Here is a 25526-nt window from a genome sequence, read left to right as displayed (position 1 = left end):
AAGTGGCTTCATGTATGCATAGCATTCTTCACAATATCTATCAAGATTGTATTGCTGTACATGGAAAATTGATTTCATCAATGACCAAAAGTAATCAAGTTAATAATGCATTAACTAGATGCATTTATGTGTATCAGATGATCCATGCATGTCGATTTTTTCTCCAACTTCAGATCCGATTTAAGATACTGGTCAAAATCTAACCTGAATCCGAAAGTAATCTGATTGAACAGTTCCTAATCTTATCCAAATACATATTTGGATTTTATTTAAAAGATCCATATCCGAAAATAACACGTCAGAGTCAGACTAATCCTCACCCACCACCGAGGCTGCTGCTTTAACCTTGTGCCAAGGAACGGACTTCCCAAGAATCGAACTCGCGACGTGGGCAAAGAGCGCATTTAACGAACTAAAGAAGAGGAGGGGACACAGGCGACATAGCCCTTAAGGGTTTTCCCCCAAAACCTTTCCCCAAATATCTCCGAACCCCCAAAATTTTAACAAAATTAAACCTCCACCCCCCATCTTTTTTCCCTTGACCTAGTTCCCGGGTCCTCCCTTCTCTCGGTGGTCTCCATTCTGCAGAGAGAGAGAGAGAGAGCTCGCCGTCGATTCCTTTCCCGAATTCGGATCTAAAAGACCGCAAAGTCTCCATGACAATGATGACGCCTCCCCCCTTGGACGTAAGCATTCCCTCCTCTTTTAGTCGCTTTCTGCTTCGCGATTCTTCTTCCCTCGTTCATCGTTCCAACCCATCCGTTCCTCTTCGTTTTTGGGTTGAAAATCTCTCCTTTTGCGTTTCATTGCTCATTCCCAACCGATTGATGTTCAGTTCGTTATCGATTGCGATCGTAAGATCGTGTTTTCTGATGGGTTCTAGGGTTTTGGCTGTATTGTCTTCCGGATCTGAGTTTTCATATCGGTTTGTTTCTGGTTTTGTTTTTTGCAGCAGGAGGACGAGGAGATGCTCGTTCCTCATTCCGATTTCAACGACGGCCCGCAGTCGATGGATGGTACGACCCGGACTCCGATTGTTCGTGATTTTTTTTTCTTGGGTTTTGTTGCTTGTTCTATTATCGTTTTGGGTTTGATTCCGCTGAAGGTGAATTGCTTGGGGTTTGTTTGGGTTTCTGATTGCTTAGTGGGTAATCCAATAGTTGTAGCGCAAGCGGAGACCATGAGCACCGCGGAGAATCAGTCGGTCGAGGAGCCTCCGTCGACGCGGTTCACTTGGACGATCGAGAACTTCTCGCGGCTGAACGTGAAGAAGCACTACTCCGATATATTCGTCGTTGGTGGCTACAAATGGTAGGCGGATCTAGCTTCATGGGTTTTTCTGATCGTTGCTGAAACGCTTCTGGGGGGGGGGGGCAGCAAGCGATGCCCCTAGCACTCTTCTGATTGTTGAGAAAATTCGATGAATTTCAGGAGGGTTTTGATCTTTCCAAAGGGGAATAACGTAGACCATTTGTCTATGTACTTGGATGTGGCGGACTCGTCGACGCTGCCTTACGGGTGGAGTCGATATGCTCAGTTTAGCTTGGCTGTGATCAATCAGATTCATAACAAGTACACTATAAGAAAAGGCATGCTCCTCATGCCCTGCATTCCCTTTTTTTTCTCTTCTTTATGGTCAATGTCTATCTTGCAAATCACCTACATGCACAACATGCATTTGTTCAAACACCTTGAGCAAGTTGGGGTTCTATTTTGTTGAACATCTCTCTCTCACCTGTTTTGATCAGTTCATTAATTTTAATACCACCCAAGTGATGGCATTGAGATTAAAGTGCACGTCTCAGTTTAGTTTGCAATTGCTCCTAGGCAACATGTTTATGAAGGTTATGCATTAGCTACTTAACATGCGTGGATCGGCTGACACACTTTATGAAGATCATGCCTTAACTTTTTCTTGTTTTTTCCTCTCGTTCTGTGACTTGATCAGATACGCAGCATCAGTTTAATGCACGGGAGAGTGATTGGGGTTTTACGTCCTTCATGCCTCTCGGTGACCTATACGATCCAGGGAAAGGGTTTCTTGCAAATGACACGTGCATCGTTGAGGCGGAGGTTGCTGTTCGCAAGGTGGTTGATTATTGGACGTATGACTCGAAGAAGGAAACAGGATATGTGGGTCTTAAGAACCAAGGGGCGACGTGCTACATGAACTCCCTTCTTCAAACATTGTATCACATACCCTATTTTAGAAAGGTTAGAATCATTGGGAAACACTATTGCTTGTTAACATTGAGAGGCTACCGATGTGCTTAATGCATTTGTTACATGGTGTTCCATTCTGTTCCATTTATAGCTTGATTGAAAAGTTCCCTTCATGATTTTTCCTCTGCACTATTTCATAGAAGGTGGTTCTTTCTCAGTGGTTTGTAGTGGGGATCATCCTATGCAACTATGATATGCGAGTTTTTATTTTGTCTTTCATGCTCTAGGCAGTGTATCACATGCCAACAACCGAGAACGATATGCCTTCTGGAAGTATTCCTCTGGCTTTGCAGAGCTTGTTCTATAAGCTCCAGTATAGTGACAACAGTGTTGCTACAAAAGAGCTAACAAAGTCTTTTGGATGGGACACATATGACTCTTTCATGCAGCATGATGTTCAAGAGCTGAATAGAGTTCTTAGCGAAAAGCTGGAAGACAAGATGAAGGTATGGTGGCTGTTGCAATGGAGGTTTCGGGGTGCAGCTTTTGTTTTTTCTGTCCTTTTTTGGGTTTGTTCTGCTGTCATTGCATTTATTTGGTCTGCCATGGGTTAGGGCACTGTGGTTGAGGGCACCATACAACAATTATTTGAAGGTCACCACATGAACTACATAGAGTGCATCAATGTTGACTACAAGTCTACAAGGAAGGAGTCATTCTATGGTATTTAACATATGTCTAATTGCAAATGATTCAGTTTTTTTTATAGGCATGATTATTCCCTGTGAAATGTTTGATCAATTGTGCATGTGTTTCAGACCTACAACTTGATGTTAAAGGGTGTAGAGATGTTTATGCTTCCTTTGACAAGTATGTCGAAGTGGAGCGCCTTGAAGGCGATAACAAGTATCATGCTGAGCAACATGGCCTACAGGTTGGTGTCAGCCTGAAGCTTGTCCTAATTACATATCTGTATTATGATATTTTTTTGGTCATTTTTGCCTTCAAAATGACATGGCTATTTGCCTGGCATCATGATTGAAGTAAAACTTGCTATCATTTTTCCCTTTTAATGTCACAAGCAAATGACATGAAATATTGATTTGTTGTAGGACGCAAAGAAGGGTGTCCTTTTCATCGACTTCCCCCCTGTTTTGCAGCTTCAGCTGAAACGGTTTGAGTATGATTTCATGCGAGATACAATGGTTAAGGTAACTTGTAATATGTATGCTCTGCATGTTTTGTCCAATGAGTCATGACTGTCAAATGTTAACTCTGGGTGCTAGCCACTTGATGTTGGTCCCCTATTTTTGTCAGACTCTTCTCTTTGTGTTTGATTCATGTCATGATATTCTGTTAGATAGTGAGAATGAACTCATGAAGTACTTGGGGGCCCTGAGCATAAGAAACATTCCATTGTTATGATGGTTCAGTTGCTTCTTTATGAGTAAGATGACACAAGGGCACTTAATGGGATCATGATGTACATTGTCTGGAGGATCATGTTACTACGGGATGCAAATGTTTTTATACATGCAATTCAAACTTAATTTGATCATGTCTCAGTAAAGACTCCCTTGAATCAGAGACAATGTTGGCTGGTGTTTAGTTGAAGCAATCAAATTAGGGAAGGTTTGAGCTGGATTAAACTTTACATATGTGAGGTTTGCATTCAATTGGTTGCTATTAAGAGAAAATTCATGTGCCAATTGTAGCTGCTTATTCCTAACTTTTTGGTTCTCGAGACATTATTCATATGTCTCGATGCACTAACTGACAGTTTTCTACCTGACCCTTGATTGATTATTTGTCAATTGTCAGTGTCATTCAAAAGTTGGAATAAACATGCTTCAATCTTGGTATTTGATTCTGGAGACATTATTTATGCCTATTGATGAACTAACTGATAGTTTTCTTCATGGACCTTGGTTGATTATTTATCAGTTGACAGCATCATTCAATGGAATTGTTGAAATGGGCATCAAGCTTGGCAGCTTGTCTACTTTACGTGGGACTTCTCTAGAGCAGGCATAAAATGCTACCTAGAGGGTAATGGTCCTATATTTATGGTAACAAATGGTTCTTGATGCTGATTTGATCTGCTTTTTGGCTGTTCGATTGTGTCTCTGAGTTAGATAATTCACAATCGGGATGGTAGATGATCATTTCTGCATAAAATAGTCCTAGATTTGGCTAACAAGCTGATACTGCTGTTGACTTAGTGTGGTTATTCTGGCTGTTGGATTATTTTTCTGTGTTAGAATAATTGGGATGCTTCTACACACTTGAATTTTAATCAAGTTGAATTGGAGAAAGATGGTTCATCGAGTGGAAAAAAGATGCATGCATCCTCACAAAGCTGCCGTATATGACTTTTCAGTTTGGTTATTTTTGCCTCTCATCAAATTCTAGAACACCTATCAAGTTGCTTATGTTAATTTTGGGAGGACTTGGGGTACTTTCTTGGCATCACCTGAGGCAATAGCAGTAGTGATCTTTCTGGTTGCTTATTGGGTTAAAATAGGCCTTTCTAAACCTTTTCAATGATTACCTCCTATGGTCATTAGGTGTGGACGTGTTATGTATGATGGGAAATATGAGCTAGTCAAATAATAAATGCATCCTTAGGCTTCTCTTCCGAACATGGCAAGCAAACAGAGAGGAAACGTGACTGTGATGGTTGGGGCTTTATGTTTGCCTTTGTGGTGAGGCATATTCCTTTGGAAATTGTGCGGTCTTACAGGAGTGTGATATGGATATTGTCTGAATCAGATGGCTCATAAACTTTTTAATTCGTATACAACAATATGTGTAGGAGCTGTTGCACCTCCCTTCAGGCTAACTCTTTATTTGAAACTGAATGTTTCCAGGAGATCCCATCGTAAGCTTTCTCTGAGGATTCTTCTGGAATGTTCCTATAGTGCCTTTTCTGTGGTCCCCGACTATTGAATTTATCACATAGATTTCCAAGAAATATAATTTTCATGCTGATCGAATTGGTTTATGCGAGAAATTTCACATACTTAAATGAAACTGCAAAACCTAATCACAAACTTCTAGCCTTTTGAAGTGGTAAATTTGGCTGGGTTATCCCAGAATTTTTAATAACTAAACAAAACAGTAAGAAAACCATTGAAGGTTTTCTATGGAATTTGCTGCGATCCTTGGGGAGATTCTGTATGTAGTTAATAATGTTCCTTTTAGAGCTGATTATATCATGGCACTTTTGATTTCTCTTTGGATTATGTGTGCTTGTTGTTTCTTGGGTTTTGTTTATAAGCAAATGGGCCATTGCACCATGAGCCTTCTGCAATCCTGTAATCAGTGTATTTGTTAGTCCCGGTTTTGTTAAATTTTAATGCCTCTGCAACATGTATTAAAGACAGATTTTGAGACTTAGATGCAGTTATCATTGCTCAGTAGGGCTTGAGATGCATATATACTTGGTACAGGCACACAGGTGGTTTCAAAAAAATACTCATTGAAATACTGTAGCTGCATAAATTGCATGGATGTGATCTAGAAATGATTAATATGTTATGGGAAAACTATTGATATTATACACATAATCACACATCCTCCACCTGCCATAATTGGGACTAAGAAATGGGTTTTGATATTTGTTTTATATTTTCTTTTGATGACCCTTGTATCTCTAATATCATTCCACAATGAGATTTTGTTTTTTATTCTTTAAGTTTTGATTTTTTAATTGTCTTCAAACTATTTGTATCAAGGTTGTACTTATCCGTATCAGTCGGGCCCAAAGTAACACCGTATCTTATCATAAACGTATCATAATTTTTAATAAAATATTTCCAAGAAATCAAGAAAAGCAGAAAAATTAGCAAAAATTCTAAAAAAATCATAACACATGAAACAATGATGAGTTGCACAAAATACAACCATAAGATCACATATGAAGCATTTATGTCTCTATGAGCTACATAAGACTCTTGCAATTAAGAACATGCCACAAGACTCATACTTTCATATTACAACAACAACAACAAACAACAACAACTATGCCTTCATCCCAAAACAATTGGGGTCGGCGATATGAACCAAAAAAGAAAATCATTTTGGGTCTTTCACATGAATCCTTCTCCTCCAATCATTTCTATCCAATGCCATGTCCTCGGTGAGGTTCAAAGCATTCATATCCTTTCCTATCACCTCCATCCATGTCTTCCTAGGCCTACCCCGACCTCTTTTAACTAATATATTTTCTCATTTCTCCATCCTTCTAACTGGAGCATCATTAGGCCTTCGCCGAATATGTTCAAACCACCGTAAACGATTCTCTCTCATCTTAGTTTCAATGGGTGCAACGCCTACCTTCTTACGTATCTCCTCGTACCGAATCTTATCTTTTATTGTATTTCCACACATCCATCTCAGCATACACATCTCAGCTACACTCATTTTTTGAATATGATGTCTCTTGGTAGCCCAACATTCCGTACCATATAGTAAAGTCGGTCTAATAATCGTCCTATAAAACTTTCCCTTCAATCGTAATGGCATTCTACGATCGCACAAAACTCCAGTTGCACTTTTCCATTTCATCCACCCAACCTTTATCCTATGATTTACATCTCCATCAATTTCTCCATACTTTTGAATGATAGATCCCAAATATTTGAAACAATCATCCACCGATATTTCTTGTTCACCAAGCTTCACTACACTCCCATCACTACTTCGTTGCTTACTAAACCGACATTCCATGTATTCTGTCTTACTCTTACTCAACTTAAAACCTCTTTCTTCCAATGTCTGTCTCCATAATTCTAACTTAGCATTAACCCCAGCTCTAGACTCATCAATCAAAACAATATCATCAACAAACAACATACACCACGACACATTTTCTTGAATTGATCTCGTAAGTTCATCCATCACTATAGCAAATAGGAAAGGGCTTAAAGCAGATCCTTGATGTAACCCAACCGTTATAGGAAAATTGGTTGTCACCCCTCCACAAGTGCGGACATTGGTTACTACTCCTTCATACATATCCTTAATTATACTAATGTACTTGAGAGAAACACCTTTCTTCATCATTGTCCACCAGAGAACGTCCCTAGGTACTCTATCGTATGCCTTCTCCAAATCAATAAAAACCATATGCAAATTTTTGTTCCTCTCTCTATTTCTCTCAATAAGTTGTCTAAGAAGATGTATAGCTTCCATAGTTGATCTTCCATGCATAAAACCAAATTGATTCTCCGATATCATGACAATCTTCCTCAACCTAGACTCAATCACCCTCTCCCAAAGATTCATAGTATGACTCATGAGTTTTATACCACGATAGTTTGTGCAATCTTGTATATCACCCTTATTCTTATATAGAGGCACCAAAGTACTCTTCCTCCACTCATTAGGCATCTTATTTGTCCGCCAAATCTTGTTAAAAAGATTTGTCAATTATTCTAAACATTTCTCTCCCAAGCATTTTCAAGCCTCGATAGGTATACCATCTGGGCCAACTGCCCTACTTGATTTCATTTTCTTCAAAGCCTCTGCAATTTCTTTCTTTTGAATCTTGCGCATGAAGTCATGATTCATCTCATGAAAAGGAATGTACAAGTCCCAAGATCTTGAGCATGACTTTCATTAAATAGCTTATCAAAAAAAAATTTCCATCTCTCCTTAATCTCCTCATCTTTAACTAAAATCCTTTGTGTTTCATCTTTGATACATCTAACCATACCCAGATCCCTCGATTTCCTATCTTTCATCTTTGCAAGCCTATAAATACCCTTCTCGCCCTCTTTGGTATCCAACTTGTCATAAACCTCCTTATATACCTTATCCCTTGCGTTCTGAACTACTTTTTTAGCTTTCTTCTTTGCTATCATATACTTCTTCAAATTCTCATTATCACGACTCTTACTTAGATTTCTATAACACTCTCTTTTAACCTTAATAGCTAATTTGACATCCTCATTCCACCACGATGTATCCTTACCTAGCGGTGCACCGCCTTTAGACTCACCCAATACCTTCTTAGCCACCTTTCTCATGCCACCCACTATCTTATTCCATATTGATTCAGAATCCTCCTCAAGGCACCAATCAGCTTCCTTAACTACCTGCTCTACAAACATTTCTTGTTTAGCTCCTTTCAGTGCCGACCACTTAATTCTAGGATCTATCCTATGTCTATCCTTTTTGTAGCATTGTCTAATTCTAAGATCTAAAATTAAGACTCTATGTTGTGTAGCTACACTTTCTCCCGGTATAACCTTACAATCGATGCAACAACCCGTATCTCTCTTTCTAAGTAGGAAAAAATCTATCTGACTCGTATTAACCCCACTTTTAAATGTTACTAGGTGAGACTCTCTCTTCCTAAACCAAGTGTTTGCTAAGATCATATCATAGGACAAACCAAAATCTAAAATCCTTTCTCCACTTTCGTTTCTTTCTCTTATACCATAGCCTCCATGGATACTCTCAAATTCATCCCTACTAATGCCTACATGTCCATTAAGGTCACCGTCGATGAAAAGCTTTTCTCCATAAGATATCCCTTGTACTACTCCATCTTACTCTTCCCAAAATTGATGCTTAATGGAATCATCTAAACCTACTTGAGGTGCATAAACACTAATAATATTAATAATATTCGTACGTAATACTAATTTAATAAGTAAAATCCTATCACCCTTCCTACGGACCTCAACTACATTATCTATAAACTCACGACTCATAACAATCCTTACTCCATTCTTATTCCTATTTATTCCTGTATACCAAATCTTATATCCCCAAGGTTCTATCACTTTTGCTTTCTCACCTACCCATTTGGTCTCTTGTAAACATAAAATATCAATCTTTCTCGTACACATAACATCTACTAACTCTACCAACTTACCAGTTAAAGATCCTATGTTCCAAGTGGCTAACCTAATTTTATGGTCTTGGACTAACTTCTTTACCTCCACCCGTCCAACAAAGTGAGGGAACCCTTGCCTATTTGACACCACACCCAGGCGTCGGTGTGACGTGTCGCTTCTGGGCGACGACCTAGCAACCCTTGCCCATTTATCACTGCCTTTGGGCCTATACAGTACAGTGCGTCGCTCAGTAGGGAACGCCCCAATGAAATTCTCATATTGGTTCATATTCATAGGGTATGACTAAGTTTTTATGTTGGCTGTCACAGTTCTACCGCAACCCTCCTCCTTTATCCGGGCTTGGGACCGGCAGTGGATAACTAAACAGTTATTCACAGGCGGAGTTGACAAAAACAAAAACAAAATATTATATAAATAAAAACAAAAAGCAACTGATGATTGACAATGTAAATAAAAAGCAACTACATAATTTAAATTTTAAACAGAATTAAAGCTTTAACCCATGTCACATGGGTGCGGGTGCGGCACTTTCAAAAACCTTGGGTGCGGCAAATATATATATATATATATATATATATATATATAGAAGGGGGTCGGGGGTTCCCCCGGGTGCGGGTCCATTTCATGGGGAAAAATTAAAAAAAAAATCTAAAAATGGACCAAAATGACCGTGTGTGCGTTGACCGCACCCAGGGTCTGGTTGACCGCACCGGGTGCCGCACCCTCGTCGCATTGCGTCAACGCGAGTGCGGCACCTGTCTGGCCGAATCCCTGTGACATAGGCTTTAACTAACAATATTAAATTCACATCCAAGTCATATTAAAATGTCATAAGTCATAACTAAACTATTAAGCGTTCGTAATAACTAAAAACATTACTTTTAACCAACATCTTACATAGCAATTTTTATATCTAAAGTTGTAAACTATAAAAGTCCTAAAACCAAAGTATCTTCTAGAGCCTATTTGTCAAACATTATGACAATAATTCCTCAGTGTTGCATTCAACTGCCGCGTGATGTTCCCTTTATCTTCGGCCATTTTTTTGGCAAGTGGGTCTTCATTATCATCTTTAGAATCTGGAACAATGGTTGGAAGTCCTTTGCATTTTTGCAAAATTCTTCTTTGAGTTTCTATAACATCAGCACTAAAGTGGCAGGAATAGATGGATAATCACATGGACGTAGATTTTGACAAACACCTGTAATATGTGCATAAGTCTATGCAGTCCACTTTTAATAATATAACCGCAAAACGCAAATCTCAATTATGACCCTGATTCTGATACATCATCCATGCTTCTGCAGTATAGTCATGCAGGATCATCTTTATAAGATGAGCGTGAAGACGATATCGAAAGATGTAAAATAAAATATAACCAATTAACCACCAAATAAGAATATAGGCATACAAATATTCAAGAATAAGTTTACACACACTCGATTCGGATACAATACACACTCGTATCACGATACGGGTGTTTATCGTATTGGTTTCTCCCAAAGTTATGATACGTATCGTACCGTATATAATACAAGCAACCTTTGTTTGTATAGTAGATATTTTGGTGGGAACTATTTGTTTTATTTTTATTTATTTATTTTGTACAATGTGCTCTAGCTCCTTTCGAAAAGCTAGCAACTTATTAAACTGACCATGTTGCAGGCACTGCTATCTTTATGTGCCGAGGATTAATGCATGACTAGATTTACAATATTGGGAAAATTCTTCTCAAATATGTTTTAGTGAAAAAATGGACTTTTGGAAAAGGCAGAGCTTGCTTAGTAACTTCTTTGTGTTTCTTGTGTTTATGCTGCAACCTTCACCTGCTTATAATGGTTTTAATAAGTTAAGAACTTAAGATCTGATTTGAGCCACCAACCATGCTTGCTTTGTGTGCTAGAAAGTTCTTGATAGAGGCCCAACTTCATGTATCATTTTGCAGATAAATGATCGATATGAGTTCCCCCTGCAACTGGACCTTGACAGGGAGGACGGTAAATATCTTTCTCCAGATGCTGATAGGAGTGTTCGGAACCTTTACACACTTCACAGGTATGCCTTATGATTGTTTAATTAAATGATTGTGCTATACTATTCATGTCACTGAAGATAGAATCATAGCTATTCATTAATGGCGAGCCGCTTGCTGATTTTCCTTTGCCCCTCTTTGGAGTTTACTTTCTTGCAGGCATGTTTTGCCTAGTCCATTCTTGGTCTCCTGCTTTCTTCTGAAGCAGAAGGAAATGGGTAGTCCAGGAGTACTGTTTATTTGGTACTCCATTACTCTGCTGTTATATGTGCTATTGTGCTCATTCATGGACTCATGCGACCTGATCATCCAAAGAACTTTCATACGTTTATGTGGTCCAGTGGTATGATGGAGATCCTTGATAGCATGGTCAATGTGTGTGAAAAGTAGAAACCTAAAGAGTTATCCTGTGGCTACACTTTTATTAATCTCATGTTTGCTACTCCTTGGACAACCCACCATGTTTAGACTCCTTTGAAACTACCAGTTTATGAAAAAAAATTAAGTGACTTACCCTGTATTGGTGAGGATTTTCCATGTGATGAATGTAAGTCTGGTGTATACTGTTGCTCTTTCTTTTTGTTTCACATGGGTAAGGAAAACCACTTATAGCACATGAACCTGCATCCAGGTTTGGATTGAAATGACAATCTGTCTTAGTTTAGAGGTGCACATGGGGTAGTGTCCCGCGTGTGAAGCGTCCTATTCCTGGATCTTGCAGTTCATCCCAATTGTATAACTGGCTGACACAAACACACAGACAAATGAATGTAACCAACATTTATTTGGAAAAATGATCCCACAGATTTGGGACAAAACCCATACCTAACAAGAAATGTGGAGCATAAATAAAGGTCTTCCCAGTCATCATCATCAGCCAACCTTTCCGCATGAGTGAAAAGATTAAGTCCCTCTCTCTTCAACCATCTGAGGTTTTTGTCTACTGAACTGAAACCATATGCACATGGAAGTGGCTGTGTTGCTGCATCTGCGGCTGGATCAGTGCCAGTTCCTGTAGCGGACTCATTTGACCAAGTCTAGGAGCCACCTCGCCTTCCCAAGAGGCCAGTTGTTCCGAGAAAGTGAAGAGTTGTTGCAAAAGAGGCTATGGATTTGTTGTTGCTGAAGGGACAGGGAGTATGAGCAGTGACAATCACATAGGCCTCTTCAGCTTGAGTTGGGTAAAAGGCAAGGAATGCACTGTCATTGTTTTTGAATAAAGTATTTTCTACAGTAGCACCATGAACACTGCATATGCACCGTCTCAATGCGTGAATAAAGCACTTTCTATAGAAGCACCATAAATACTGTGTAGCAGAGCAACAACCAATTCTCCGTTCATTCCGATCACATGAAATGTGTTTAACATCATGAAATCCTTGGAAGAAAAGGTTGAACAGAAAAATATCTGCTACACTAAAATTTGGTAGTATACTAATCAGGATTATATATATAGGTATGAAATTAAACTTGCATGTAGGATTTGAACGGTATGATAGCTTTTTACACTTCAAACAGCTCTGCATGCATTGGGAATTTGGGAGCTATGCTAACATTGGTGTTAGAACACTTTGAAGGTTACTTCCGTATTAAGTAAAAGTTATGTAATGGATACAACAAGATTAAGTGGAAAAGATTCTCACAGCGCCTACCATAGATGGTCAAACAGGAAGGCTATGGGATCTAGTCAGTTTCTATATATGCAACTTTGACATGCCATTATTTTTTATGTGTTGGGTTACAAACAGCTGAAGTTATAATACAATGTTAATGGGGAGTCTGATGGTTATCCACATGTATATTATTGTTGTTATTTCTTTCACCATTTGCATGACATAGTCTAGAAAAAGCATGGTTTTGCTAATATAAGATGCTTTGCTTAGATAGCTAAAATATTCAGTCCTTGCAAGAAATGGATTTGATTTTCAACTTTGGTTCTTATTACCTAACCTAAAGGATCTTATGGAGTGGGCTGGATGGATAACCTTTTAATATTAATGCTTCCTTGGAAAATGACTTGTGGCTGCCTTCGAGTTAAGCTGCTGTGTAACCTGCTTCCTTATATGTATAGGTGTTGAAAATTTTATCAGAACTGTTCCTATATCCTTTCATTATTCCTGGAAGTCCATCTTATTTTGTACATGGTCATGAAACACTCATGGCTTGATTTTTAAGGCATGGTTGTCCGTCACCACAGGAATGCTATGTCTTTCTGTTTATGCCCTTCCTTGGTGATATATGATAACTTTAACCTGTGATCTTTAAGGGCAAACAGAAAATTGTTCATGTGAGGTGGTTCCTCTGGCAAAGTTAAGTTCCAGGTTGTAAAGCTTGGACAATATGCAGTTAGGCACTTTTAACCTATGTGTTCTGTCTGCAGTGTTCTAGTTCACAGTGGTGGGGTGCATGGAGGACATTATTATGCCTTTATTAGGCCAACCCTCTCTGATCAGTGGTATGTATATCTATCATGGCTACAATGTGTCACTTGTTTTTTCAGTCATTTTCTGATACTGCCATGAGTTGGTGTGGCATCTGACTTGCTTCATCTTGGTAATAAAGTTGACATTCTAAACTGGCCTGAAAAATAAAATATCTTTGATCAGTAATGTATAATATCAAGCTTCTTCAGGCTTTTCATTTAGCCAGTATCAAATTTAAAACTGTGTGGTTGGGTTAAATACTGCTTTATTTTTATGTAAATATGTTTTCTTTGATATTCTTAGTTTCATATAATGTTGCTAGGCCTTATGAACGAGACGGATTCTGATCCTGATCTTTATTTTCTAATTATTTTTAGAATGCTTTTATTTTCCTTTGATGTGATTATAATTTTTTTAGTTTTTGCTTTGGAGGGTTCTTGGTGCATCTTGTGGCGGCTGTTAGGCCTTCAAAATAGTTTGTGATACTCGATCTTACATATAACCTGTTGTTTAAGTCCATGAAGATTTTGGGAATTTCTTCTTTTTGAACCCCCAAATTCTCATGAAATTGAGTTTTTGCTTTCAAGGTACAAATTTGATGATGAAAGGGTAACAAAAGAAGACATAAAGAGAGCATTGGAAGAACAGTATGGTGGTGAAGAAGAGGTGATGATCCATCAAAGGGACATCTTTTCTTTATGTGATATCACCAACATGCATGCATGCACACCATGCACATTCGCACACACATATACATTATGTCTTAACTTCTTCTGGAAAACCTTTGCAGTTACCACAGACAAATCCCGGATTTAATAATACACCATTCAAATTTACAAAATATTCAAATGCCTACATGCTTGTCTATATTCGGGAAAGTGACAAAGAGAAAATAATTTGCAATGTTGATGAGAAGGACATTGCGGAGCATCTAAGGGTAAAACTGATTCATAAAATATGTTATTCAAATTTATGTTGGTTCATATTTATGAATGCCAAAACTTTAACTTGAGAAGATGCAACTCAATCTTCAGATTAGGTTGAAGAAAGAACAAGAAGAAAAGGAACACAAGAAGAAGGAGAAAGCAGAAGCCCACTTGTATACTATAATAAAGGTTCTAACCTTCAAGAGTTTAAGTCTGTTGCTTATAGTGTTCCTCTCTTTTCATTTTTTGCCTGAAAGATCTTGATTATTGCACTCAAGGTTGCTCGGAATGAGGATCTATCAGAACAGATTGGCAAGGACATATATTTTGATCTGGTAGACCATGATAAAGCTCAAAGTTTTCGCATTCAGAAACAGCTGCCTTTTAGCCTTTTCAAGGTTTATTTCTGTGACTTGCTATTTAGAACCCTTTTTTGCTAAAATTGTACTTGTTGCTAAACTCTTATTTGGTAATTAGCATATTAAATGCACCATGGGGTGTGGTTGAATACCATTGATCTCACACTGAGATCTATGGACACACCTATCATGGTTGGATCTGATGTGGGGCCTGTGCCAGATCCGACCTCTCAAACACAGGATCTCAGATGCGAGATCCTCAAAATACACTTAAATCTGAGGATTTCTGGTCTGATGGGGTGGGGTTGGACAGAAATTTGTGGATTTGAGATCCTTCGGGATCTTAAAGCCGAGGACCCTTGAATCCTTGGGTTGGTCTCGAACACACCCTTATTTCATCATAATTTTCATGTTTGTGGTAGTGTTGTCATTGATGCATAACTTTGAGTGTGTTTGGTAGCTTCGGTGAAAATCTCTTAATGTGTCCATCAAGTAAAGATAAACTAGTCCCTAAGTAGAATGCTATGCTAGCTGTTATTCTTAAGTACTCAACTGTTTCTTTCTTGTCCATCAACCCAATTACTATCTTATGTTTTCTGTGAGCAGAGTATATATTCTTTTAATTAATGATGACAATCGATATTATTACTTATTTTTTCAGCATTATGATTTTTACTGTGTGATGTGTTGCTCAAGTTCCCCATTCTTAAATCAGAGCCACATTTTCTTAATTATTTGCCAGGAGGTATGTTTCTTATGTATGGGATGTAGGAAGTAATGGTTGGCATATAATACAGCCAAGATAATGGAACAAACTTTTTCACTTGGGCATTGTGTGGTTTTGTCTGGTATTATTCATCATTTTCTTCTGCTACTTGTGACCCTTGAGTCTTGGTAGATTTTTGACCTTCTGATTTGTGTATATCTTTAGTTTAGTCTTGCTTATTTATAGTTTTATTGTCTGCATTATTTCTTATGTGTTGATTATATTTATGGCATAGACAAATAGAAGTGATCATCGTATTTTTGTGCACCAAACAGCTGGTCTCTACTTCTTTGTGATGTGTTCTTGCTCGTTTTTATGTCTTACAGGAAGAGGTAGCCAAGGAGTTTGGGATACCAGTGCAATATCAACGTTTCTGGCTATGGGCTAAGCGTCAAAACCATACATATCGCCCTAACAGGCCACTGACCCAACAAGAGGAACTTCAATCGGTAGTTACTTTCTCTAGTTGCTGAGTTTCTTTCCATTTACATCTTTGGATGAGCTCTAAGTTTTGGTGTTTAACTGCTATCATTAAGAGCAATTAAAAGAACATCTAAAATATCTAGTTCTATCTATGTGATATCAATGTTCTGGTTCGCTGCTGTCTTGACTATCTTCTAATCTTAGAGAGGACAGTCCTTTTGTCCCTCTTCTGTAACATTAGATCCTTTATGAACAGGTTTAATTCCTTCAAGTATTCTCTCCCTCCGAACACTGCAGAAAATCAATGTTTTCTTGAGAATGGGGATCAACCACTTCTCTAGAAGAATGGGTTCAGAACTTAATGACAAGTTCTTTGGTTTTTTGTTGCTGGTCTTCCATATCCCGTTATTAGTAGTTCCACTATTTTTATTTGCTGGAAAGTAACAATGAGAGATAAGTGTTGGTGAATCTCCATTGCCATTGCTCTATGTGTAAGATTTACCATAACATTGGAGTTGGAGAGTACGCTGACTCTATTTTGTTACTGGAGATTATGGTTCTTTGGCATTCTTTTCCTTTGCTGGGGGTGCTATATGTGAGGTATATTTTTGTTGACTTTGATTAACATAGAAAGTTGGACTTGTTTATTTATATATGCATGCGCAATGTCTGCTTAAACTGACTCTAATAATGATTGAAGAACATGCTTTGTGAATAAGTTAATAAACTGATATCCTGGATTTTGGATTTTGGGTTTGGGGGAGGGTGGTGGGGCTTGGGGTGATGTGCCCTCTCAAATTTGCTGATCTTTTTGCTCCATCATATGATGCATGATGTAAAACAGTAATATCCATTTCCTTTGATCCAAGTGCTTAAGTTGATCCTGTGTTTCTTTGGGTTGTCCAAATTGCTTCCTACACTTTGCTGCTCTAAAGTGAACCAAAAGTTGTTCTTGTTGAGCTAATTTCCGGTTTTCTTTTTGTAGGTTGGACAGTTGAGGGAGGTCTCCAATAAAGCTCATAATGCAGAGCTGAAATTGTTCTTGGAAGTTGAACTTGGACAGGTAATCACCATCAGAAAGCATCTTTGGAACCAGTTTTCATTGTTGTTTTTCCTGTGATTTTGATACCTCATGGGGCCTGCTTCTTGGAGTTGATTAGTATTTTTGTATCCAGGATGGTCGTCCTCTTCCTCCTCCTGACAAGACAAAAGAAGACATTCTACTTTTCTTCAAGTTTTTTGACCCTGAAAAGGAAGAGCTACGGTATCCACGTCTTTTTTTAACCAATATTTTTCATGTGTTATTTTGTGAGTGTTTTTGTCTTTACACTTTTGGATTCTCAGATATGTAGGAAGGCTTTTTGTGAAAGCTGGAGCTAAGCCTGTAGAGATCTTAACAAGATTGAACGAAATGGCTGGATTTCCGCCAAATGAAGAAATTGAATTGTACGAGGTCAGTATTAAATATAGTTGCCACAAAGTCTAGTGAGTGTTATTCTGTTTGCCCAGATAATTTCAGAACTTTCAGGAATGGGATTTCTTGGTTAACAATAGTTCACCTTTCTTTGCTTAATGTGTAGGAGATAAAATTTGAACCTACTGTTATGTGTGAACATATTGACAAGAGAGTCACTTTTCGAGCTAGCCAGGTATGTGGATACCATGCAGGCACACACACTGTCACTTTTTGACTAGCCATCCATAGGGTCAGCTCGTCAGTGAAATCTTGATCTTTGTTTTTTTAGCTCGAAGATGGGGATATTATCTGTTATCAGAAAGCCCCTCTTGTTGATGCTGATGAGTGTTGCCGTTACCCAGATGTGCCTTCTTTTCTGGAGTATGTTCATAACCGACAGGTATGCTTCAGTAAGCTTCTGAATTTATGGGTTTTATCTTGTTTATGTAAGAGTAAGAAGTGTCAGGACTGCCCCATGGTTTACCTCACGGATTAACTTCTGGCAAACATATGGTTGGCATGCCTCCTTGAGCCTCTCTTTATGGTTCAACTGGCATGTATTACGAGTATGATTCACATTTTCTTGTAGGATCACACAGAATCAAGCCTAGGCTTCCAGCTTTTCTTCCTTCAGGAAGCATTGATTCTTCCCAGTTAAGGATTCCACTAATGTCTGTCATATTGCCCCTGTAGACTTCAAATGGATCTTGGCGATTTTGTCTCTTCTGTTCGCACTTGGCAATTATAATCCTGTCTTTGGATGCCGAAAATAATTGTATCCAGCGATATTGTTGGTCTCCAGTTGTTTTATATCAATCTGTTCAAAAGACCAGATCAGGCCCATCGGGTATGTGCTGTGGCCCCTTTGCACCTATTAGGTGTCTATCACTCCATCTACGCGAGGGTATTTCTCGGAGATATTTTCAAAAGTTGAAAATTCTCGGGAAAATATTTTGAGTTTTAAAAATACAAAAAACATGATAATAAAAAATATAAGAAATAATAGTTATTCTTGGAAAAATATAAAGAACGTAACTTTGAAAAGATTTTAAACTAAAATAAATAAATAAATTGGGCTTAAAATATATAAAATAAGTTTTTTTAAAAAATAATACCATGATATTTTTGTTCCTGGCAATTTTTTGAAAATATCATGATATTTTACCATTAATATCGGCTGACCTGGATTTGCCGATAATATCACGTTATTTTCAAAATATTGGCGATATCAGTGACACTGGTAATAACCCACCAAACAGGAATCAGGAAAAATTCCGTCAACCCATCTTAATACGATGTCTTTGTGAAAATGTAGTTCAGTGTTTCTTATGGGTGCAAAAACTTTGTGCATGGGTGGGCTAAGGTTTTCCCTATGGCGGTTGGCTAGTTAGAGAAAGGGTGCTTATATTCTCTTGTCTATCTGCTATTCTTATTGGTTGTGGCAAGCAATATACAGCACCATCATGGCGCTTTAACAGTTATTTGGGGAAAAAACTTGTTGGGTGTGATTCGTGTCTGCTGGTCTGGAGGCATCTTTGTTTGATGATATACTAAGAATGGAGTTCACAAGCTTGTTAGTTAATTTATGTCTTTTGATTTATATGATAAGCAATAACTCTGTTGCTTTTTACATCCTATTATAGTTTCATGGATGAGTATTTGATAATCATTTTGAATTGCTTTCTTCAGTCTTTTTTTATGAATAAAATGTAAAGATGGTCTTTTATTCACTTCAAATCTTTTTACTTTCTTCAGGTTGTCCATTTTCGTTCTCTTGATAAACCAAAGGAGGATGACTTCTGTCTAGAACTGTAAGTACAATTGAAGATGTTTGTATGGATGGCATGAGTGTGGATATATGTTAGTGTTGCTATAATCAAAGCATATGAACCTCCTTTTATATTTATGTCGTAGGTCAAAGTTGCACACATATGATGATGTTGTCGAAAGAGTTGCCCGGCATATTGGTTTGGATGAGCCATCCAAAATCAGGCTTACATCCCACAATTGTTACTCCCAGCAACCTAAACCACAACCTATCAAGTACAGAGGTGTGGAGCATCTGTCAGATATGCTTGTTCATTACAACCAGGTTGTGAATCACTTCTTTGACAAGCTTTTGGTTTCCTATTTTTTGATTGACTGAATCTTTTGTTCTATTTGGTGTGTCAGACTTCTGATATATTGTATTATGAAGTTTTGGACATTCCACTTCCAGAATTGCAAGGCTTAAAGACACTGAAAGTTGCATTTCATCATTCCACAAAGGATGAGGTGAGAGTGCTGGTTGTGCACTAGCCTGGTTTTTGAGTCAAAGCTAATTTCTCTGGACCATTGTTTTTTCTTTCTCAGGTAGTCATCCATAGTATAAGATTGCCGAAACTGAGTACAGTCGGGGATGTCATTAATGAACTAAAATCGAAGGTAATTTCTGCAATTTCCAGTTGTGCTTTTATTTTTTTCATATTTGAATTAGTTATACATTAAGCCATGCGAGACAAGATTATAATGTTTATTCTTTTTCTGCCATATAATTTATATCCCCAGCTGGGAGATTTTATGCGGGTTTGATAGGCTTTAGAAGTACTTTCAGTTACATTGCCACGGATTGTTGTCAACACCCTTGTATTAAACATGAGCTTGCACTTGCTCTCATCCTAATTGAACAGGTTGAGTTGTCTAATCCAAATGCTGAGCTCCGATTGCTTGAGGTTTTCTATCACAAGATTTACAAGGTGTGGCTTATCATTTTATTTTATCATTGCAGTTGCTTCTAAAGTTTTTCTAACTTTATAAATCATAGTGCGATTTTTCCTTTTTTCCCCTCACTTTGAGGCTTAGTTGCTCGATTGGTGCAGATCTTCCCTTTAAATGAGAAGATTGAGAATATCAATGATCAGTACTGGACATTGCGAGCAGAAGAGGTAATTTTTCTTTTAAGGTTTCTGAGTTCATTTTATTCATGATTGCCCGGGTGAGTGAGTAGTCAAAGGATTTCTTAGATGACTGTCTGCTTGAGATGTATGATTAACCTTAGCAGATGTGATTGACTCTGAAACTTGTTTTTCGTTTGCATAGATCCCTGAAGAAGAGAAAAACCTTGGTCCTCATGATCGGCTGATCCATGTGTACCACTTCACAAAGGATGCTTCACAAAATCAAATGGTATTGCATGCACTCCAAATTTGTTAATTATTCATTCATACGGACTGATGGATCTGTCTGTTTTGCACATTGAATGTGGTTCTCACTTGGATGCCTTAACAGCAGGTTCAGAATTTTGGAGAACCCTTTTTCTTAATTATACATGAAGGCGAGATTCTGGCTGAAGTGAAATTGAGGATTCAAAAGAAGTTGCAGGTTTCCGATGAAGAGTTTGCAAAGGTGCTTCCCACACCATGCCATGTTTTACTGGTCGTTCTCCACTTCCATATCCAGTGACCACCAAATTTTACGGGCTCACTGAATAGATGGTTTCTGATGTCATTTGGATGTGCTTCTTATCATAAAATACTTGCATGCATAGCTTACATAAATTAGTGTAGAGTTTTCATAGCTTTGATGATGTTGAAAGTTATAATTATTTTTTTTTCTGTTTTCCAGTGGAAGTTTGCATTCATGTCGCTGGGCCGACCTGAATACCTTCAGGATGGTGATGTAGTCTCAAATCGTTTTCAGGTCTCTCTCTCTCTCTCTCTCTCTCTCAGACACACACAGATGTGTAGGCGTGTGTTCTCATGACTTCTTTTGGTTTGTCTTTGTTATGCAGAGAAGAGATGTTTATGGTGCTTGGGAGCAGTACCTTGGATTGGAGCATTCAGACACTGCTCCTAAAAGGGCCTATACTGCCAATCAGGTTAGTTCCATTAAAAATTGGGTTTCCGCTTATTTATGGATTTGGTGTCTGGAGAATGTGGAGCTTAACTTGCAAACTGGTGCAACTCGGTTGAAATAGGAAAGAGATCTGCCTGAGTTGTTGAGTCTTGTTGCTTTTGCTTTTCTAGTTATGTTGGGTTTTGGTCTTTTAATAATATTTCAATTAAAATATATTTATATATTGAAATATCAGAAATAGTTTTTGTTGATAAAAAATTTAAAAATGTGTTACCATATCTTATTTTCCAAAGAAATTCGGAGTCACGTGTCGGTTCAAACCCTTATCTTTGTGACAGCTTGATTGTGTTTACTGGTGGTTATGTATCAGCTATTGAATGGGCACATGACTATTAGTTCATCAGCTTTACCAGTCTTGTTAAACCGCATAGTTCCATGAGTCGGGTTTTTTACTAGAGCATTACCTTTTGCAGGCCCGACACACTTTTGAAAAGCCAGTAAAAATATACAATTAAAGCAGCAATGAACCTTCATTGCGGTCTTTGGCTCAATGTGGCAATGGAGTGTTGCCGCCATTTGTTGGTGGTGCAGGACAAAGGAGATTGAAGAAGAAAGTGGCAGCCTGAGGTGGTGAGTTCCATGATCGTAGTCTTCAATAGTCACTAAAATGTATTCTTTTCAAGTGTGGGTGGGGAGAGGACCTTTGGGTTGTACGTGCATGCATTCATGCTTGCATTCCCATGTATATCCATGCATTTGCCCATGTATTGTGTGTTCTCATCCAGAGCTCCTTTTGGCTTTTTATTATTGAGTCTCATCTTTGGTTTTCCCCCTCCTAATCCCTCTTTTTGGCTTTTAGAGGCCATCCATTCCAGTGTAATTTAGTTGGCACATAGAGAAGATTTTCGACTAGGGCATTGTACACAGGTCTAGCTTAACAATTTTTCTTCTCTTCTCCTTTTTGTCCTCTCACTTTATTTTATATGATGATGGGGCTTGTACAAGGGTGTTGGTTCTGCTTGGTTTTTGGGTTTTAGGTATGTAAAAGAAACATGTATGTATTTCTGAGGATCTCGAGTTGGCTTCTTTGCCCCCTCTTTTTCATATTTTTTCCCTTACCTCTAACTTGCAGATAAATATATTTGTTACTTGCTAGCGGATATTTTACATGATTTTTCCTTTGACATCTTCCTCAAGTTGGAGTCCATATTTGTAAATGAAGAATAAAGTGAGGAATTCCCCTTGGTGGGTTACATATACGGGATTTACCCTAAGCAATCATGACACTTTAACAGTAGCATTTTCCGGTACCATTTGATTTTTGGATTGGTTGGCAAAAGGCATGTCCATGTTGGGCTGCATTTCAGTAAACAGAGTGATGTATGGTGCCAAACCCATCAGTTTGTGGCATCGCCATCGCTGGAAACCTTTACCTATAGGCATGCCTGTACATTATACCCTTCTCCAGTTGTACATAAATTTGGGTCATCTCAGCCTCCTTCATCCATGTCGATGCTATGTCATCTCATGACAGCTCAAAATACAAGGTACAAACACCTCCCAGAGAGACTGTCTTTGCCAATTCCACGTTTGGGTCAAAATCTTCTTAACTCCTTAACGCCTTCCCAGCACCCGCTTCCAAGTCTTTGAACTCATTGTTCAAAATCCCGTCCTCTTCAACTTGTCAATGCCTTTAACACAGCCGTCTCCAAATCCTTAAACTCTTGTTTCTCGAAGATCTTAAATTTATATCTTCTGGCATATGTGCATGATTTAGTGATCTTGGTGGCCAAAGGACATGCTGGGTGGCATTTTCCATGTTCTTTAGGTGATGCCGTAGATTGCAGAACCACTTTAAAGCTTTGATGAAGACCCTGTTTGGTATTTTTATTTATTATTTATAGACATAAGTACAAACATATTTTTGTAAGGAAGAGTCCTGCCAAATCACAAACTATTTAAACTAGAACAAGAAAGGGAGATTAAAAAGGATAAGTAGTAGTGTTGAAAAACCGGCTGTTGTGATGGTGATAGTGATTGTGGTGGTGGATAAATGATGATGTTGATAGTTGTGGTAGTGATGTGGTGAATGTGTTGGAATGGAAGAAAATAAGTATTAGTAGAAAGAAAAAAAGTGGTCTCCTTTGTTTTTTAAAATAGGCTTTTTCTTTATATTTAAGAAAGCTCGTTAAAAAAATAAAAAATCAATCAACCAAACAGAACAACTTTGAGAGTTATGTACCATTTTTAACGGGAGTTTTTCCTTATTTTACATTTTTTGCCTTCTGACTGCACTGAATCCCAGTTGCTCAATGCCCGCGCTTCCAAAAATAAGCATGGTAGGAATTTTTTACCCAAATTTCCATTGGACTAAAGGGAGAGAGAGACTTGTGAGACTTCTGAAGTGAGGGGGGAAGCAACAAAAAGCAAGATAAAAACTTTGAGGAAGCTAAAGGGAATCAATTTGAGGATAAAGGAAAGGGGCTTCTCATTAAAGTGAATAGAGTTTTCTATACTCTGAAAAGGGGTTTCCCAAAGCTTTCCCTTCTTTTGGGGAAAGCGAGGAGCTTTTTTTTTTTGACATATTAAGCTGGCGTTAGGCAGACCCCTACCAGTTATACACCAACATAAGGTGACGTTGGGAAAGCCAGGAGCTTCTTGCTTCCAAAGCGAGCTTTCATGAAAACAAGTTTCTCATGCAGAAAGAACCACCTCCCGAGAGGTGGGCTACGTAAGGCAAGGTGGGCATGAGCCCCACCCGGGTTTTTTTCACTTTGGCGAGGGTTCCTTGTCATAAAAAAAATCTACCACCTTCATGAGATGCAGGAACTGAAGAGGAATGCCTTGAAAATGTCCATGGGAACCAGTGCCGTGGAGGGGGTGGGGTTAACTCAAAATTAACTAAAGTGGAAGGACGTCATTTTTTATGAAAGCATGATCTTTGGAATTTTGAAAGAGGTGGGCTCATTTTTAGAGTTTCCTATAAAAATTGGTGCCTGTATTGAGTTACCCCATGATAATACTTCTTGTTTCAGTACAACATGAGATGATGAAAACTTATGGATTGGTTCTGCCAAGTGAGATCAGATTAGGGATGGCAGTGGACCGGGGGAAAGCGGGGCCCCGCCCCGCCTCGCCCCGTTTGGACCGGGGATGGAGGGTATGAAACGGGGATGGAGGCGGGGACGAAGGTTAAAATCCATCCCCGTCCGGGGGTGGAGGCGGGGATGGACGTGCACGTTCCCCCGCCCCGCCCCGCCCCGCCCCATCCCCGCCCCATCCCCGCCCCGGCCCATCCCCGCCCCGGCCCCGGCCCATCCCCGTCCCGGCCCCGCCCCGCCCCATCCCCGTCCCGGCCCCGCCCCATCCCCGCCCCCAACCCTTATACTCTTAGTTGTTTTATTTACTAACCCTAACTTCCTAATCCTAACCCTGGAGCCGCCGAGCAGGGCCATCGTCTCTTCCCCTTCCCCAATCCCCATCCGCACTGTCATTGGAGCCGGGCTGTCGCCGACCACCATTGGCCGTCGCCGACCACCGTTGGCTGTCGCCGACCATCTCCTCCCTCTTTTCTTTTTCCTTTCCCCGTCTGTAGCCTTGCATCGTCGGAGCAGCGTAAGTTCTCTTTTAGCTTGAATAGTTTAGAGCATAGCGCCCGCTTGATCATGAGTAGGTCAGGTGATAAGAGTAACTACTTGCTTGGCCTGGGTGGGATAGGTGATCAAGCGTTAGCCTTTGTTACTTTGCAAATTGAAAGGGGTTAAAATATGGTAGAGAGCAAGCAAGGTAGCTTGTCGAGAAAAAGAAAAACAGGAATTTTCCAAAGCTGATATTTGAGAAATGTGGAATTTTGAATCTTCTATTAGTAGAAATGTTAAGAATCTTGGAAATTTTGCACACTTGGTTTCATGTAACCACTCCCTAGATTTGATGAAAATCTGGAACTTTTTGTTGGTATTTGGTAGTACATAAATAGTTGGAATGACAAAAACCGTGACAATGTGACTTTTTTACTTTTTTTTTATCATCCAAATGTACCCTAAGTTTAAAATCCTAGGTTTCGTGAATGATGCTTCCTTTTCTTAATGCTTTTACTTCATGGCTTGGATACCATTCTTCTTGTTAGTCTATAAGTCACCATGTGAGGCGATTTTCTGATTTATGCAAGTGACCACAAAAATCTAACTCGATTAAATGAAGATGTATGAAAGCAATTGAATCCAAGCTAATTTTTCAAGAAATTCATTCTGTCAATGTTTCCTGATTAAATTACGA

At 38.8% G+C, this 25526-nt stretch overlaps 1 protein-coding gene across 6 annotated transcripts; it reads left to right on the top strand.

Annotated features, from left to right (window-relative positions):
* Positions 1 to 567: 567 nt before the first annotated feature.
* On the top strand, positions 568 to 22355 carry LOC149830719 (ubiquitin C-terminal hydrolase 12-like). Of its 6 annotated transcripts, none has more exons than XM_090016731.1 (32): positions 568 to 686; positions 953 to 1016; positions 1161 to 1311; positions 1432 to 1589; positions 1949 to 2214; positions 2451 to 2669; positions 2778 to 2886; positions 2982 to 3097; positions 3276 to 3374; positions 10978 to 11087; positions 13445 to 13519; positions 14075 to 14153; positions 14278 to 14424; positions 14522 to 14602; positions 14692 to 14811; positions 15865 to 15987; positions 16947 to 17024; positions 17137 to 17225; positions 17306 to 17414; positions 17542 to 17610; positions 17707 to 17817; positions 19173 to 19228; positions 19332 to 19509; positions 19590 to 19691; positions 19770 to 19841; positions 20087 to 20152; positions 20276 to 20341; positions 20496 to 20582; positions 20688 to 20801; positions 21021 to 21095; positions 21187 to 21273; positions 21725 to 22355. In XM_090016731.1, the coding sequence occupies exons 1-32, from the start codon at positions 657 to 659 to the stop codon at positions 21764 to 21766; spliced, it is 3348 nt and encodes a 1115-aa protein (XP_089872857.1). In that variant the 5' UTR covers positions 568 to 656; the 3' UTR covers positions 21767 to 22355. The 6 variants fall into 6 exon arrangements, with proteins under 6 accessions (XP_089872857.1, XP_089872856.1, XP_089872855.1 ...); XM_090016730.1 differs by having other exon boundaries at positions 1146 to 1311; XM_090016729.1 differs by having other exon boundaries at positions 1146 to 1311; positions 20685 to 20801.
* Positions 22356 to 25526: the final 3171 nt, after the last annotated feature.

Source organism: Nuphar pumila, chromosome 8, assembly GCF_984573655.1.
Source record: "Nuphar pumila chromosome 8, dmNupPumi1.hap1.1, whole genome shotgun sequence".
NCBI lineage: Eukaryota > Viridiplantae > Streptophyta > Magnoliopsida > Nymphaeales > Nymphaeaceae > Nuphar > Nuphar pumila.
This window is presented reverse-complemented; position numbering and strand designations above follow the sequence as displayed.

What these genes read in the sequence shown, in the direction of transcription:
- LOC149830719 (XM_090016727.1), top strand. Translation starts at nt 657, where the DNA reads ATGACAATGATGACGCCTCCCCCCTTGGAC. An exon ending in ACTTGTATACTATAATAAAG is followed by an intron (nt 14,603 to 14,691) that starts GTTCTAACCTTC and finishes ATTGCACTCAAG; the next exon opens with GTTGCTCGGAATGAGGATCT. An exon ending in CCGATGAAGAGTTTGCAAAG is followed by an intron (nt 20,802 to 21,020) that starts GTGCTTCCCACA and finishes TCTGTTTTCCAG; the next exon opens with TGGAAGTTTGCATTCATGTC.